The 14,043-nt window shown below is 37.4% G+C and overlaps 3 protein-coding genes across 5 annotated transcripts; all 3 read right to left on the reverse strand.

Annotated features, from left to right (window-relative positions):
* On the reverse strand, positions 1 to 4,628 carry LOC107869266 (receptor kinase-like protein Xa21). Of its 3 annotated transcripts, none has more exons than XM_047410599.1 (3): positions 3,552 to 4,628; positions 1,195 to 3,470; positions 1 to 1,103 (listed from the first exon to the last, which is right to left on the reverse strand). In XM_047410599.1, the coding sequence occupies exons 2-3, from the start codon at positions 1,826 to 1,828 to the stop codon at positions 769 to 771; spliced, it is 969 nt and encodes a 322-aa protein (XP_047266555.1). In that variant the 5' UTR covers positions 1,829 to 3,470; positions 3,552 to 4,628; the 3' UTR covers positions 1 to 768. The 3 variants fall into 3 exon arrangements, 2 of the variants coding, with proteins under 2 accessions (XP_047266555.1, XP_047266554.1); XR_007054364.1 differs by having other exon boundaries at positions 10 to 1,103; XM_047410598.1 differs by having other exon boundaries at positions 7 to 3,470.
* On the reverse strand, positions 3,465 to 4,283 carry LOC124897849 (receptor-like protein 35). Its single transcript, XM_047411450.1, has 2 exons — positions 3,552 to 4,283; positions 3,465 to 3,470 (listed from the first exon to the last, which is right to left on the reverse strand). The coding sequence occupies exons 1-2, from the start codon at positions 4,281 to 4,283 to the stop codon at positions 3,465 to 3,467; spliced, it is 738 nt and encodes a 245-aa protein (XP_047267406.1).
* A 1,177-nt stretch (positions 4,629 to 5,805) lies between the features above and the next one.
* Positions 5,806 to 13,213, reverse strand: LOC124897850 (receptor kinase-like protein Xa21). The gene is made up of 4 exons (XM_047411451.1): positions 13,048 to 13,213; positions 6,255 to 6,773; positions 6,086 to 6,164; positions 5,806 to 5,956 (listed from the first exon to the last, which is right to left on the reverse strand). Exons 1-4 carry the CDS (start codon positions 13,211 to 13,213, stop codon positions 5,806 to 5,808), a joined length of 915 nt encoding a protein of 304 aa, XP_047267407.1.
* Positions 13,214 to 14,043: the final 830 nt, after the last annotated feature.

Genomic DNA, 14,043 nt, shown 5'->3' on the forward strand with positions numbered 1-14,043 from the left:
AGAAGAATTAGCTACTACAAAAAGTAACAAGATCGATAACAACGGACCTCCATCTCAAAATGTCAGAATAAGAAAATAATTGACTAGAAAGAAAGAACTAAGTCGTACCACCAATGACAGTTCACTTCAGCTAGATTTTTTTTTCAGTATCCTGATTTTTTCACTATATGTGTTTTGTTTGGTGTATTTTAAAGTTCTCTTTAAAATGGTCTTTTTATTTCAGCAATTGTTTTTCGCACCTGTTAAATTTTTTTAAGCATTGAATTTCTATTATTTTTCCTTGAGACGAGGATCTATCGGAATCAACATCTCAACCTCCCAAGGTAGGGTTAAGGTCTGCATACACTCTACCCTCACCGGACCCAGCTTGTATGAAGTTCTGTCAAAAGGCTGCACGATGTAAAGTCCAGATGAAGAGTCTCCCTGTAAATCATGTGCCAAAGACATTTTATAGGTAATTTGGACACTGAGGGACAAAATCAATGGGAGAGGAAGCAGAAATTGGGATATGTCACACTCCAACATGTTAATATCCCTTTAACACTTACAAAAATAATTCATTCTAGTTCAAGATTTTGGTGATCAATTTAGTTTTTGTTAAAAGGAAATAGTGAGATTTATTCAACCAGCTAGAATTTCTGAAGACAGAATCATACACAAATAAAGTGCTAAAACAAAAAATAAAGAAGCAATATTACAGGAATCCAAAACTAATCAAATATTTGCAGCAAACAAATTATTTGGAACTAACAGATTCCAACAACATCCTCAACATGCTACAAGTTGAATCTTGATCTTCTGTAGCATCCCTACAACGTCTTTCATGTTGGTCCTTGTTGGAGATTCGTTACAACAATCTAATGCAACTTTCATGATTGATGCCACAACATCTAGCTTCTTCTTTAAGCAATTACCAGTTGATGTTATCAAGTTGGCATCAATGACCTCCATTACAGCATCTGGAAGTGAATAACTCGCCCATTGTTTCAAGCTAAGATCACCCTCAAACTCATTAGGCTTTCTCCTAGAAAACTTTTCCAGCAACATGACCCCATAACTGTAGACGTCACACTTTGTTGACACTAGTCCTTCCAGTCCACACACTACAGTCAAATAATTCATTATGCTTTCTAGGTGGGAAAAAAAGAAAGGAATAATCAATGTTCAAAAAATTAGCAAAACAAAGAGACGTACCCGGTGCAATATACCCGAATGTTGCTAAGGTTTTAGAGTAAAAATCACCCTGATCTTCACCAAGAAGTTTTGAAATGCCAAAGTCGCTGAGGTTGGCAACCATATCTTCATCCAGCAAGACGTTACTAGGCTTCACGTCACAGTGAATCACAGGAAACAAGCACCCATTGTGAAGATATTCCAAATCACATGCCACATCTATCATTCTGCTTAGTCTGTGCTTGATGTCGAGGAAGTAGTTGTGTGAATACAAAGACTTCTCAAGACTTCCATTAGGCATATAATCACGAACTAAAGCCTTAAAATCAAGATTGGAACAACTAGTAATGACTTTTACGAGATTCCTATGGCGAAGGCTACGCAAAACTTCACATTCCGTATCAAAACTCTTGAATGCCGCATCCAATTGCAGGTTGAACACTTTCACTGCAATGGCAGTTCCACTTCTGAGGACACCTTTGTAAACAGAGCCAAAACTTCCAAAACCAATCAGATTACTCTCACTAAGGTCATCCGTTGCTTGGAGCAGTTCGTAGTATGAAATTTTTTCTCGTCTTACGGCAGACAATGACTCAGCTTGTTGAGGAGCACTTTTACCTCTTCTAAACCTTATCCATAGGAGCACAAAGGCCATAGGAACAAATACAACTGCAATTGCGAGCAAAAGAAAAAGAACTAGCAATTTTTTCCTATTTGATACGTTCTTTGATGAAGTGGGGCATAGCGGGACACTAAATCTTTAAGAACCACAAAATGCTTCGTTGTTGATGAAAAACTGACTCGAGAGGTTCTTGAAAGGATCTCCCGAGGGTATTTCACCATACAATTTGTTGAAAGAAATATTGAAATACTTCAGGTTTTTAAGTTTCTCCAAAGACTTGGGAATGATTCCAGATATATTATTGTGAGAAAGGTCTAGGAATTCCAAACCTACCATGTTGCTCATTGAGTCAGGTATAGTTCCTTGAAACTTGTTGTGTCTCAAAGAAAGGTGTGCCAGATTCTGCAATCCTGCAATTTCTCTTGGAATTCTATTTGAAAATTGATTCATTGACAGATCTATCAGTATCGCAGCCTTTAGATTTCCAATTTCTAGAGGTAAAGAACCTACCATGTTGTTTGACAATAATTCAAGAACCACTAGATCTTGAATGTTCCCTAAGCTTGATGGTATATTGGTACTCAATTTATTCAAACCCATACGTATCTCTCTAAGGGAAGTAATCTTTCCTAAATAATAAGGAAGAGAACCTGAAAATTTATTTTGAGTCAAGTCAATGACATCCAAGAACTGCAATTTACATAGATTATCACCAATAGATCCTGTAAGTTTGTTGTTACTCAAGAACAAGCCCTGCAGGTTTCTGAAGTTTCCAATTAATTTGGGAATCGATCCAACCAAGTAGTTTCTAGAAAGAAATCTGCTTAGGTTCCCAACTTCATTTGGAATTCGCCCTTTGATTTTCCAAACGTTGGCGTACAAATTTCTAAGAGAGGTGGAAAGGTTCCCCGTGGAAACTGAAAGCATGCCGTTTAGAGGGTTCAAAGTTAGAGAAAGAGTTGTTAAATTTCTGCAATTGGTTAAGAAATTCAAGAAGCTTAATGATGATTCACTGGTTAAATTGTTTAGTGCTAAATTTAGATACTGTAGATAAGCCAAATATCCAATAGAATTGGGAATCAAGCCAGTGAGTTGGTTGTTAGAAAGCTCTAGAATAGTAAGTTCTGAACAATTGGAGATGGAATGAGGAATAGTTCCAACAAGATTGGATAAGCTCCCCAGATTAAGTTCTTCAATGTTGGGTAAGATAGAACCCATGTTTGGCGGGAGGCTTCCTGATAGATTATTGTGTGAAAGAGAAATCACTCTCAGCCCTGATATGTTGAAGGTCTCCATTTCAAGTGAACCACTAAAACTATTAAATTGAAGATTAAGTTTCTCCAACACAACGAGATTGCTTATCTCGTTAGGTATTTCACCAGTCAACACAAGGACAAAAAGGAATACTAGTGGGTTAACTACCACAATTTGTACCTCTTCCTATAACCTTGATTACATACCGTTAAACCTATTTTCTTGAAGATATAAAAATTGCATCTTGGTTAAGTTGCCAATATCTTGTGGTAAGAAACCATTAAGATTGTTCCCCCAGTGACAAAACTTGCAGCATCGAGATATTGAATATGGAGATTGGGACTGAACCGGTTATCTGGTTTCCCTCCATCGATAACTCAAATCAAATTAGCAAGATTTCCAATTTCTTGTGGAATTATCCCTGCAGTTAATGTGTAATTAATTAATTTTTTTCTGAAGTAAATAGATAAAATATTACTAGCATTCATAAGATAAAACATACCTGGAAATGGTTAGCTCCGAGATACAATTGCTGTAAGTTACTCAATCTTCCAATTTCACAATGTATTGGTCGATCAAACTCATTTTTTGATAAAGACAATACTTGATGTTGTGAACAATTTGGCAAGCTTGTTGGCATATGACCAAAAAGCTTGTTTCCGGATAGATAAAGCTCTTTGAGTATTGGGAAACCATTGCATAAACCATTGGGGAGATTTCCTGATAAGCTATTGCCTGTAAATGCAATGATTTCGATCCTAGAAATATTTAAAACTGTGAATGATATAGAACCCGTAAGTTGATTATGTTGTATGGACAACCAGTTCATGTTGGGAAGATTGCCGATCCCATCTGGAATGTCTCCTTTAATTGAATTATAAGATAATTCTAACATCTGCAACCTTGAGGCATATGAGAGAGATACAGGGATATGACCTTCTAAGGAATTGAATGCCAAATTCAACATTTCAAGCGTTGAAATATTAAAAATTGAAGAGGGAAGGGAGCCGGTGAAACTATTATTCCTAAGACTTAGAACATGAACTTGGTGTAAAAATCTAAACCAAGGAACCTTCCCGCTGAAGTTGTTGAAACTTAAATCAAGAAACTTAAGCCGACGCAAGCACGTCATTTCTTGAGGCAAATTTCCATGGAAATTGTTGCTTTCCAAGTCGAAAGAAACAAGAAATGAGAGGTTTCCAAGATCAGGGGGAATCCTTCCTGAAAGATCCATGTTGGAAAGATTCAAGGACTTCACTCATTGGTGACGAGAACCACAAGTGACTCCAACCCACTGGCAAACGAACCTAACGTGAGTCCAGCTTTCATCCAATAAATGAAAGGGGTCTGAAATACTTTGGGATTTTAAGGATAGAAGAGCTAATTGATCAGTGGTAATGTTGGTTTTGGTCATGACTGAACTAGCCATAAGAAAAAAGAGTGTTGAGAGAAAAAATGTCAAGGCTTTCTCCAGTATTGCAATAATTAGTAGGTATGCTCTATAACATGTGGATTTGAGACTTTAAATAGCAGTGAGATCTCCCTTTTGGTCTTACCAATACTAATACCACCAAATCAACCAAGCCTTTCACATCTCAATCAGAATTATGAATATGGTGGCAAAAAGTCCTCTAATCAGCCAAAGACTTGGCAAGTCAGCCAAGCCTTTGCAAATTGCCTTGCTTTCATATTCTGTACAATTCTGTGGTGAAGAGCAGTGCCACATTTACTAACTTATCTCAATATTAATCAAGTTTAGTCAACCTATCACTAGTGGATTTATCCCAGGCAACGAGAGCCTTCCTAGAGGTAGTCAAATTTTATTCAATGAATTATGTTCTATAAAGATTTATAATTTCATTCAGTAAAAATATTTTATTAATTATAAAGTTCATGAAAAAATGCCCTATTATCACTCACTTAGACTATGTTGATGATACTATTCTTTTTTTTTCTCACGTAATAGCAACTCTCTAGCTCTTATGCTATGAATAAATCCTGCTATTTGGTGGCTCCAATAACTAATGCTGATAGACTTGAGGAATTAAACCAACTCATTGGCGTAACTGGTAAAGGTTCTTCCATGTGATCAAGGAGGTCACAGGTTCAAGCCGTGGAAACAGTCTCTTACAAATATACAAGGTATGGCTATGTACAATAGACCCTTATGGTCTAGCCCTTTCCAAGACCCCATGCATATCGGGAACTTTGTGCACCAGGCTGCCCTTTTATTGTCTTCAATAACAGTTACTTTCCTCATGAAACTGTTATAGTTCTATTAGTTTATGCCCTTTCCATCATGAATCTGTTATCGTTGTAAAGTGCCAAGTCATTTGATTGCCTGATCCCACCAGATAACTCACAGAACAGAATAGGCCGCATATGGTATGATCTCTTCTGCTTAAATTATCCTGAGCCTCGTGTTCTTCAAGATTTTCATGATGATCAATTTGATTTTCATCAAAGTTCCCAAAATTTTCCAATTAGTAAGGCAGCTCATTTCGTAAGAATATTGCTGCCACATAAAAGGTAAGAAAACATAAACTCAGTCAGGGTGGCTTATGGAGATACAAGGAAGGACTAAACAAAGGATAGAAGTGGAACAAGAGCAACTGCCCTCTTTGATGTTTGAAGACATGCTGAATAGAAGCGGAGCACATCATTTGGACATTATTGGACTACTTATATAAGGTACCCAGGAATTAAATTTAGTTAAAAGGCAGTGGTGAAATTTATTGAAATTTGCAACAAACAAGTCATTTGGAACTACATTCTCCACATTCAAGAAGTTTAATCTTGGTCTTCTGTAGCATTCCTACAACATTTTTCATGTTAGTCCTTCTCGCCAGAGATTCAGCACAACAATCTAATGCCAGTTTCTTGATTGATGCCACAACTTCTAGCTCCCTTTGTAAGCAATTACCAGTTGATGTTAGCAAGTTGGCATCTATGACATCCATAATTAGTGCCTCTGGAAGTGAATAACTCACCCATTGCTTCAAGCTAACATCTCCCTCAAAATCATTAGGCTTTCACCTGGTAAACGTTTCCAGCAACATGATCCCATAACTATAAACATCACATTTTGTTGACACTAATCCATCTAGTCCATACTCTACAGTCAAACAATTAATATAAAGATGCAATGTACTACCTAGGTGGGAAAAAAGAGAAAGGAAAAGACACCAAAAACTAAGAGACGTACCCGGTGCAATATACCCCAATGTTGATAAGGTTTTAGTATATAAATCACACTTGTCGTCACCAAGCATTTTTGAAATACCAAAGTCGCTTAGGTGAGCAACCATATCCTCATCGAGCAAGACATTACGAGGCTTCAGATCACAGTGAATCACGGACAACGAGCACCCATGATGGAGATATTCCAACGCACATGCCACATCTATCATAATTCTTAGTCTCTGCATGATGTCTAAGAAGTAGTTGTGTGAATACAAGTACCTCTCAAGACTCCCGTTAGGCATATACTCGAGCACTAAAGCCTTAAAATCAAGGTTTGAACAACTAGTGATGACTTTTACAAGATTCCTCTGGCGAAGGCTGCGCAAAACTTCACATTCAGTCTCTAAACTTCTGAATGATGCATCCAGTTGTTGATTGAACACTTTAACTGCAATGGCAGTTCCACTTCTGAGAACGCCTTTGTAAACAGATCCAAAACTCCCAGAACCAATCAAATTACTCTCGCTAAGTGCATCAGTTGCTTGGAGCAATTAATATATGAAATTCCTTCGCTTTTTATGGTAGACAATGTATCAGCTTGTTGTTGAGGAGCTCCTTTACCTCTCCTATACCTTACCCATACAAACACAAAAATAACAAACAAAAGCGCAATTCCTAGCAAAATAAATAGAGCTAGCAATTTATTCCTATTTGATATGTGCTTTGATGAAGTTGTTGGGTTTAATTGGTGTGAATGGAAAATGGAAGGACACAACCTTCGAGCAAAAGACATATTATTTTGTTTTGGAAAAGGTGTGACTGTTCAGATAGTTGTCTGTTCAGAAAAAGACACAATGTTTCGAATGAACAGACAGGACTCTTCCAAAGGATACACCTTTTAAGTGAACCATTGCCACCTTTCAGAAAAGGCATCTGATTTCTATATAAACTTGCTTTCATCCACAGGTTTAGAAATGAAAATTAATGAAAATTAATGAAAAATTTTCTGGAATACAAACTCTTCTTGTCTTCAAAACATTCTTTGTGATCAACGTTGAGTGAGTTCGACGAATCCAATTATTTGAGGTACCACTATAGTTGGATTGAAAGCCATTTTATCCTGGAAGGAAGATTCCAAACCTCGGGTACAGTGAGGGGAATTATTTCTTAAAGACACTCCGTGAAGTCGGAGGACTTAGCTTTATATTTCTGTTTCTGAAAAATAAAACACAGTTCTTAGAAAGATCACTTTGATCTTGTGTTGAGGGTGTTTTTGTACTTCATAGTGTTTTTGTTTTAAACATGAACTAGTGTTGAAGTTGTTGTGCCTAAATACAGATTGTTGTACCCGAAAATACCATAAAATAACAATCTTAAGGAATAAACTTGAAAATAAAAAAAAATTGGCTTTATTTTTATTTTTTTGGTAAAATTTTCTTTTCACTAATTTTTTTTTTTTGAGAATCTGTATTGTTTGTTTTTGGAGATTAAAGCTTTAAGTTTTTTACTCCGTTTGAACTTAACTAGTGATTCGAAGACATAAATCTTCATCACAAGTTAAATATCACTCGGTTGACGATTGAAAGTCATAAAAACTTCATCGTTAACTAGAATCAAGAAGAAGAGTTTAAAGTTGCTTAACTTTATAAGTAGAATTCTGAAAATAGTAAATTTTATTGTCTTGTGGTGACTGGAAAAATGACTAACGAAAGTCAAATACAAGATGCGGCTACGACTGTGGGGGCAACTAGCATTACTTCAACAAGTCTTGCAAATGCTCCACAACCAATGGAACCTGCGGAGAAGCCCAAAAAATTTGCGGGCATTGACTTTAAGCGATGGCAGCAAAAGATGTTCTTTTACCTCACCACTCTATGCCTTCAAAGGTTCACTACTGAGGATGCTCCTAAGGTGCCCGAGGGAACCTCGGACAAAGAGCATTTCATGATTTTAGAAGCTTGAAAACACTCGGACTTCCTTTGAAGGAATTATATATTGAGAAGTCTCCAAGAAGACCTCTACAATGTTTACAGTGGAACTAAGACATCGAAAAAATTGTGGGGGGCACTAGAATGAAAATACAAGACAGAGGATACGGGAATTAAGAAATTCTTTGTTGCAAGGGTCTTGGACTTTAAAATGATAGATAGAAAATTGGTTGTCTCTCAAGTGCAGGAATTGCAAGTAATCATTTACGATCTCCTAGAAAAAGGTATATCTTTGAAAAATACCTTAGTTGAACAAATTGAAAATGTTATTAGTACTCACATAAACTGTTTTGTAGGTTTGATTGTGAATGATGCATTTCAAGTAGCAGCGATCATTGAGAAGCAACCACCTATGTTGAAAGAGTTCAAAAAATACTTTAAGCACAAATGCAAGGAGATGACTGTCGAAGTTCTTATTGTCCGACTGGGTATTGAAGAGGATAATAAGGTTGCCGAGAAAAGGTCAAAAGGAATTCTACAATTAATGGAGCACATATTGTAGAAGATGATCAAAACAATTCTAAAAAATGGAAGAAAGCTGAACAAGAAAGCCATCAACCCAAAAAGAAATTCAAGGAAAAGTGCTTCAACAGTGGCAATATTGGCCATAAGTCCACGGATTGTCATGCCACTAAGAAAGGCAAGAAAAAGGACCAAGCAAATATGATTGAGTCCAACAAAGAATATGATGATCTGTGTGCTATGTTTTCAGAATGCAAATTTGTGGAAAATCCTCGTGAGTGGTGGATGGATTCTGGTGCCACCCGCCATGTTTGTACCAACAAAGAGTTGTTTTCGTCATTCACTTCAGCTCAAGTGAAAGAAATGATCTACATGGCTAACTCCGCTACGGATAAGGTAGAATGAGCATGAAAAGTGGGCTTGAAAATGACTTCAGGAAAGGCCTTGACACTTAACAATGTCTTGTACGTTTCAAAATTACGTAGGAACTTGATTTCTGTTTCACTTCTAGACAAGAACGAATTCAAATGTGTAACTGTTTCAATAAAAATTGTAATTAGCAAAGGAGAAGTGTATGTAGGAAAAGGCTATCTCACCGAGGGCCTTTATAAGATGAATGCAATGAATGTTGAAATAAATAAAAGTTCAAATTATTCTTACTTGCTTGAGTTTTATAATTTATGGAATAAATGTTTAGGCCATGTTAACTACAAAATGTTACAAAAATTGATTAACTCAGAAGTTTTACCAAACTTTGAGTGCAATAAATCAAAGTGTCAAACGTGTGTGGAATCAAAGTATGCTAAGCATCCTTATAAGTCCGTTGAAAGAAATTCCAATCCATTAGAATTAGTACCCACTAACATTTGTGATATGAATTCAACACCATCACGTGGTGGAAAAAAGTATTTCATAACTTTTATTGACGATTGCACTAGATATTGTTATGTCTACTTGCTAAATAGTAAGGATGAAGCAATAGATACATTTAGGCAATAGAAAAATGAAGTAGAAAAACAGTTAGAGAAAATGATAAAAATGATAATGTAATACCCCACAAAAAAAAAAATCCTCCATGCATTAGCTCGTGGTAATATGCTCTTAGAGTTAAATGACTAGAATTGTATCAAAGAAACTTAGTCTCATTTTTGACTTCCAAAGTGAGTAAATTTTAAACCATATATAATTTTCCTAATTTTGACTTTTTATCATGTGGGAAATTGAATGATCTTTCCGTCGATATAAGATTCACCGAAATACAATACCCGGATAAGAAGTTATGGCTAATTTAAGTTCTAGTCGTAAAACACGATTATTTTGGTGCTTGGCGCATCGCGGAGGGGTCCTATTTATAAATTTTCAACTTTCAGTAGCATAGCGCAATTGTGGCGCGTCATACTAAAGTTTTAGGTCCCAACCAGTGGGACAACGCGATAGCTCTACGTCGCGGCGACCTTAAGAATCCCACTCGTCACCGCGATTGTGGCACGTCGCGGTGGCCCATGAATTGGGCTCCCAGTTATATTTTTATTCCATCTCATTAAGGGTACATTGGGTATTTTCCGCCCTCTTATCAGCTCAAACACCAGATTTTTATCCCAAATGACCTCATTATTGAAATTTTCATCAAAAACCATCAAGAACACTCCTTAGGGTTTCAAACAAGAAAACTCAAACAACTCAAGATTCAACCATGAGTTTTTAGATTGATTGAAGATTTAGAATACCCAAGCCATGGGCACCAAGAATCATCTTTTAATTTCATAAATAGAGGTACGTGGAATTTATCCTAAAAATGCATGGGCTTGTTGAAAACACTCAATTATGATTTAAAGATTCTAAAGCATGAATTTGTTAAAAGGGTTTGAAATATATGATTTTATTATGCTTTATGCATGTTATTGATATTGTTGTTTTGGCCTTTATGAAGTCCCTCACTTGTAATAAATTCAAGTGTATGATCTTATTGTGAATGATTTGAAATGCATGATTTATGGCTTGAAAATAGTTTACTCAAATGCCATAGTATTTTGAGCATGATTTAGAGATTTAAGAGAGGGAGTTTCTTGATGTAAATATATTTTAATAAAAGAGAAAGATTTACATGAGGTTAAGAGTTTTGACTTGGCCACCTTGCATCATTGAAAGTTTTACAAAGATAGTTGCATACATGTGTTTACATGAGTTTTAGAGAAGGAGTTCTTTGAAATGATTTATTGATATGGTGGTCCCGAATTTATGTTTGAAAAACAGAGATTGTAATATGATAATAATGGCTTAGAGATGTAACTTGTAAATCAATGGTATGACGATACCATTAGTATTTATGCCATAACAGAGTATGTATTCAGAATATGTTTTCAGAGAATGCATGTTTTAAAGAGTTAAAAATGGGCTTAAAGAGGGTTAGGTGGTTACCCGAAGAAGGCTTGAGTTCAAGTAACTCTTAGCCTAAAATCGTGATTTGCCGATCTGGGTATATTATTTTTACGCTGGTGATGGCTGTGTGGCGTAGCAGAGTTAGAGAATCCAACACTTGCAGTACACTTAGGTTGGACGCTTCCCAACCGAGTCAATGACAGATTCCATATATCCCATGGAATTTCATAGTTTTAGGGTATACCACCTAGCACAGAAGTAAAATGAAAAGTGTCTCAGAGTTCAGATGATTTTACAGTGTCTTTCAAAAATGCCCATGAGATTTCTTACTATCTGATATGTTTATGAACTGTTTTAAATTGTTCTCATATATGTTGAATATAAACTAGTATTTTGGATCTGCTCTGTGTATCAGTAAATCTGTATTGACCCCTACCTCCCAGGTTTAGAGGCTTACTCCAAGGGTCTGGCTAATCAGTAGAGTATTCCAAAGAGAAGTGATCCGTTTAGTGGTGAGCCTTATTTGTTCCAGATGGCCTGTTATTTCAGATTATGTTATTCTGTTAGTTTAGTCTACTAGTGGGCCTTGTCCCAGTTTTCAAATAGTTGTTAGATTTTCATGTAGTAGAGATTTTACAGACTATTCTAGATATTGTTTAGTCGATTTCGGATTTCATTCCTTATTGTTAAACTAAATCCAGGGTATGACCTTGTTACCCTATCAGATTATATTTTTGCATCTTTTTTTATTGTATGAATGTTGTGCATCATTACCAGATAGTGTAGGACGCCCGGGCTTTCATGGTTCGGGATGTCCATCATGGCCAGTCCCTATTTCGAGTTGTGACAAACTTGGTAATAGAGCACGGTTCATGGTCCCAGGGTGTCTGCGAAATCGCGTTGGGTAAAATCTTATTTATGGGTGTATAGCCCACCGCACGTATAAGAAGGAGGCTACTAAATGTTTAGGAATGTTTCTTTTCTTTATAGTTTAGTTCGTGCTTCAGGGTCTGAGTTGTCCCCTAATTGATGATCTGTTATGTTTCAGAAAAACAATCATGCCTCTCCATCGTACAATCGATCAGAATGCACAAACAGATGAGGTCCGTCCTACTCATGGAATGAGGACCAGAAACAGAGCTCAGACTCTAAAGATTCATGCTACTCCGAGAGTCGTACCTACTCAGAACAACCTAATTAGGGCACCCAAAGCTCCCTGAGAGGGGCTAACCGCACTCAACCTCGCGAGAGAGAGGTATCTAATGCAGAATTCAGATAGTCCATTCACATGCTGGCCTAGTTGGTAGCCACATAGACTCAATGATCAGAAGATATTAGGTCTGTATCTATTACATATGAGGCTACAAGAGTGGGCCAGTTCATGAGGATGAACCCACCAAAGTTAACTAGTACCAAGGTAAGAGAGGATCCATATGAGTTTATGGACGAGATAGAGATGATCTTTAAGGTGATGCATGTAGATGGGGTAGACGGGGTTTAGTTAGCAACTTACCAGCTTAAGGATATAGCAAACCAATCGTATAATGAGTGGGAAGATTTAAAGAGTGAACATGCTGAGCCCACAGTTTGGGCCGAGTTTGTGGAAGACTTCCTTGATCGATTCTTTCCTCTTGAGCTGAGAGAGGCCGAAGCCAAAGAGTTTATGAATCTAAATCAGGGTAAGATAAGTGTCCAGGAGTGCACTCTGTAGTTCAAAAAACTAGCCCGCTATGCTTCAGAGATGACTAGTAACATGAGAGCCTAAATGAGGAAATTTGCATATGGCCTTTCAAATGACTTAGTTCTTGAATGTCAGGGAGAAATGTTGGCATGGGACATAGATTTTGCCAGACTATCAGTCCACATGCAACAAGTTGAGGAAAATAAAAAGAAAATCACTGAATCTAGAGAGAAGGATAGATAGTCAAAGAGAGCCAAAATAGTAGACCAGAGCTACAGTTAGCAGCAACGTGGGAATTGGGGTACCAAATGGCAGAAGAAGAAAAAGAATTGGGCTAATGCGCAGTCTGCAACCAGTTTCTCGATGACCAGACCCCAGTCGAACAGTGCACTCAGGAGTTTTAGTGTAGGCAGGGGCCGAGTATGCAGGGTTCACAGTCTCAAGAAAATGTAGCTTAGACCTCTTGGACATACCCGCGCTATGAGAAAGATTAGAGGAACCATCCAGGGAGATATCAGTTTGGTGCTATGGTGTGTTATTCGTACGGCTAGCCAGGCCATATCCATAGAGAATGTCTGGTAGAAAATGGTAATTTTGGTGCATTCAAGTCATAGGCTAATTCCTCTGCACCATCACCACCTTAGAAGGGTGACACTTCAGCCTCCAGAAACGGCCGCAACTAGTTGTATGCCTTGACCAACCTCCAAGAGGCAGAGGGCTCACCGGATGTAGTTACTAGTACGTTGCAAATATTTTCACGTGATATTTATGTGTTTCTTGATCCCGCATCTACCTTGTCTTATGTGACCCCTGGGGCATATCGTGTCTAGTGACGGGATTAAGGTTGATCCTCAGAAGATTGAGGTAGTGAGAAAATGGCCCATACCCACGACTCCAACTTATATTTGAAGCTTCTTGGGCTTGGCAGGGTATTACAGAAGATTAGTAAAGAGTTTTTTTTCCATAGCTGCACCACTTACTAAGTTGACTCAGAAAAAGGTGAAGTTTTTGTGGTCTGACTCCTGTGAGAATAGTTTTGAGAAGTTAAAAGATAAGTTGATAATTGCTCCTATTTTGACTCTTTCGAAAGGTAAGGAAGGGTTTGTTGTGTACTATGATGCATCCCATGTGGGACTTGGGTGTGTACTTATGTAGCATGGGAAGGAAGTGGCTTATGCGTCTAGGCAGTTAAAAGTGCATGAGCGAAATTACCCCACCTATGACTTGGAGTTAGCGGTTGTGGTGTTTGCGCTCAAAATCTGGCGACATTATCTCTATGGGGTACATGTTGATATATTTAC

The sequence above is a fragment of the Capsicum annuum genome, chromosome 4 (assembly GCF_002878395.1).
Source record: "Capsicum annuum cultivar UCD-10X-F1 chromosome 4, UCD10Xv1.1, whole genome shotgun sequence".
NCBI lineage: Eukaryota > Viridiplantae > Streptophyta > Magnoliopsida > Solanales > Solanaceae > Capsicum > Capsicum annuum.